The sequence below is a fragment of the Chenopodium quinoa genome, unplaced genomic scaffold (genome assembly GCF_001683475.1).
Source record: "Chenopodium quinoa cultivar QQ74 unplaced genomic scaffold, ASM168347v1, whole genome shotgun sequence".
Lineage (NCBI taxonomy): Eukaryota > Viridiplantae > Streptophyta > Magnoliopsida > Caryophyllales > Amaranthaceae > Chenopodium > Chenopodium quinoa.
The window spans coordinates 915,177-918,269 of record NW_018744996.1 but is presented as its reverse complement, the minus strand read 5'-3'; the positions used below and the strand labels follow the sequence as shown (position 1 = coordinate 918,269).

Here is a 3,093-nt window from a genome sequence, read left to right as displayed (position 1 = left end):
ACAAAGGTCACATTGTTACTCCGGGAAAGTCAAAGGATGTAGCGATGTACCAGAAGCACGAGTTAATGGTGAAAAACAATCACTTGGTCAAGCAGGTGCATATGGCGAAGAAGTCTAAGCTGAAGGTATCCCAAATGTACAGTTGTTATGCTCGGGAGCGTAATGGAGTGGAGGAGATGACATTTACGCAAAGAGACTTGGAGAATGCAGTGGCTCAGAAAACCAGACTTGAGCTTACTAAGGGTGATGCAAATGGCATGACATAATACTTCAACAAAATGAGTGCCGACAATCAGAATTTTTTCCATTTATGTCGGTTTGGGAAGGATGGCGCATTAAAAGATGTTGTGTGGGTAGACGCGAGGAGTAGAGCTGCGTATGAGGAGTTTGGAGATGTTGTGTGTTTTGACAGTACGTATTTGACAAACAAATTTCACCTTCCCTTTGATGTGTTTATCGGTGTGAACCATCATGGGCAGAGTATTTTGTTTGGGTGTGCATTGATCTCTCAAGAGACGGCGGAGACGTATGAGTGGGTGTTGAGGACTTGGCTACATTGCATGGGGGCTAAAGCTCCTATCTCAATCCTAACGAATCAAGATCCGACGATTAGGAAAGCTGTAAACTTGACTATGCTTGAGAGTTGCTATAGATGGTGCATATGGCACATACTTCAGAAGTTTGGGAGGTATGTTGGTAAGCATGAGGACTATGAAGCTGTAAAGGATAAGTTTGAAAATATCATTTATGGTAGTTTAGATGCTGATGAATTTGTAGATTGTTTGGTGGACGCAATTAATTATTACAAACTAGGAGATAATAGTTGGCTTGAAGGTACTACACTTCCATATGTTTTTTTTTTTTTTTTTTTTTTTTTTTTTTTTTGGTGATTGTTAGTGATTTTTGTTAGAGTATGCAGAGGTGGTGTAGCTGGCTGTGCGCAGGGGACTGGAAGCTATTTCCATTCTGACTTAGAGTAGGAACAGGTTTAGTGGTAGACTTTTGTACCACTGAATGTTTTTTTTTTCCAATTTTCTTATTTGTGGCACATTTCGGAGTGAATGTACCATTCATAGGAGTCTAGGTGTATGAGGTTTGTTTGGTTTTAGATAAGCCAATAATTGCAATTTTTTGAAATGTAGGGCTGTATGAGGAAAGGCACATGTGGATCCCAGCGTATTTGAAGCATTTATTCTGGGCCGGGATGAAAACGACCCAACGATCGGAAAGTTTCAATCACTTTTTCAAAGGTTATGTTGACAAGCATACAATGTTATTTGAATTTGTGCTTCGATACTGCGATGCAATGCAAATAAGGGCCGAGTCAGAAAGAATTGCGGACTCCAACACAATACGGTACGTCAGGCATTTAGCTACCGATTTCCAAGCGGAGGAAGTGTTTCGAAAGTGTTACACGGATGCCAAATTCAAAGAAGTTCAGCGGGAGTGCAAGAGGATGTTGTACGTGCGTCGCCTAGATGACTATGAAGTTGGTGAAAATCAAGTTGAGTTTGTTATTGAGGACCGAGTGTGGATCAAGCCAAAATATGCAAAGAAAGAATCTGTGACTAAGATACGGAGATGCTACAGGGTGTGCTATGACAGTAATACATATGAAGCAAGTTGTGACTGTAAACACTTTGAGTGCCATGGAATCATTTGTCGACATATAATCTTTGTGTATGACCATTGTGGTGTTTCCATTGTTCCTGAGAAGTATATTCTACGTCGTTGGAGGAAGGATATTCAAAGGAAACACACACGAGTGAAAGTAGCTTACCATGATCCACTTAAAACCGATGAAGCAAGGCAATATCACAAATTGATGGGGATATATGAACCTATTTGCTCAAAGGCTTCAGCTTGTAAGGAGGGTGTTGAGGCTATGGCAGAGTTGTTGCAATTGATGGACATCAGAGTCGATGAAGTGTTGGCAATGGTTTCCAAAAGACAAGAACAGGCAACTAAGGATAATGAAAACTATAGTGAGGATGATGGCGTACAAGGTGTTGTTCGGACGCCTTCTTCTGTGGCTTTGAACAAGGGGCTTGGTTGTACAAATACACCAGCCACACATGCATCTGGGTTGCGGAATACAATCCATACACCAGTTAGTGGCTTTGTGGGGAGTTGTGATGGATCCGTCCTGGCAGTGATTAAGGATCCACCGCTGCCTAAGAAGAAAGCCCATCGTACAACCAACGTGAGGTACCCATCTTGCACAGAGAAAAAGGGAAAAGAAAAGGCTGTTAGGGCGAAAAATGCAGCAAAGAAGCAAGCTTCGGCGGCACATAACAGTATGTCATTGTCAGCAAATGACTATGTACGATCGGTTGGAGGGATTCAAATGAGGGATGTGGATGGTTCCTTAGGGTACTTCACTTCTGTTAGGGGAACAAATTTTGGTGGTCTTTTTGCAAGTGTACTAGGTACTCATGGTACATCAGGTTCCAATCACTACTTGTAATGTAATCGATTCAATTGGTTGATTAATGCATTGGAATGTACTTGTTGTATTTGTTGTTTAAACATGTTGCAGTGGTACACTTATTGTGCATGAACTGTACCATTGGGCAGTTATCTTCATGTGTTGAAAATAGAGGTGGTTACATGAATAGTTTCCTGTGAAAGTGTACCTTATGATTCGCAGATTGCCACTGTAATCAGAGTGGTACATTTTTAGAATATGTAGAGTTTGAAGGTCAGAGTAGACGTTGTCAGAGTTCTAATCCATATTGATCTATTCTTTTATTATTGTTGTTGTAAACTTTTATTCTTGTTGTTCTGTTTATATGTCCTTAATATTTGCTTTTGATACAACGTAAACTAATATAGGTTTGTTTGATTATGAAGTAGCTGAGAACAATACAACCAATATTGTAAACTACTGTGTTTGTGTGTGTTGTTCTGAACTGTAAAACATATTATTATATACAACAGAAACACAAATGTAACAAATCATAATCTGTAAGTTAAAAAAAGAAATGTCATTATACAGATCATATTTATCATACATGATGGATGAGTAGACCATGTACTATTGTATAAAATACTCTTATTTCCCTAATGCAATTACAAGTTAAATAAGATATT

General features: G+C 39.4%; 1 protein-coding gene across 1 annotated transcript; it reads left to right on the top strand.

Moving 5' to 3' along the window:
• The first annotated feature begins 278 nt into the window (after nucleotides 1-278).
• On the top strand, nucleotides 279-2,628 carry LOC110707151 (protein FAR-RED IMPAIRED RESPONSE 1-like). The gene is made up of 3 exons (XM_021885161.1): nucleotides 279-834; nucleotides 1,143-2,438; nucleotides 2,540-2,628. The coding sequence occupies exons 1-3, from the start codon at nucleotides 279-281 to the stop codon at nucleotides 2,626-2,628; spliced, it is 1,941 nt and encodes a 646-aa protein (XP_021740853.1).
• Nucleotides 2,629-3,093: the final 465 nt, after the last annotated feature.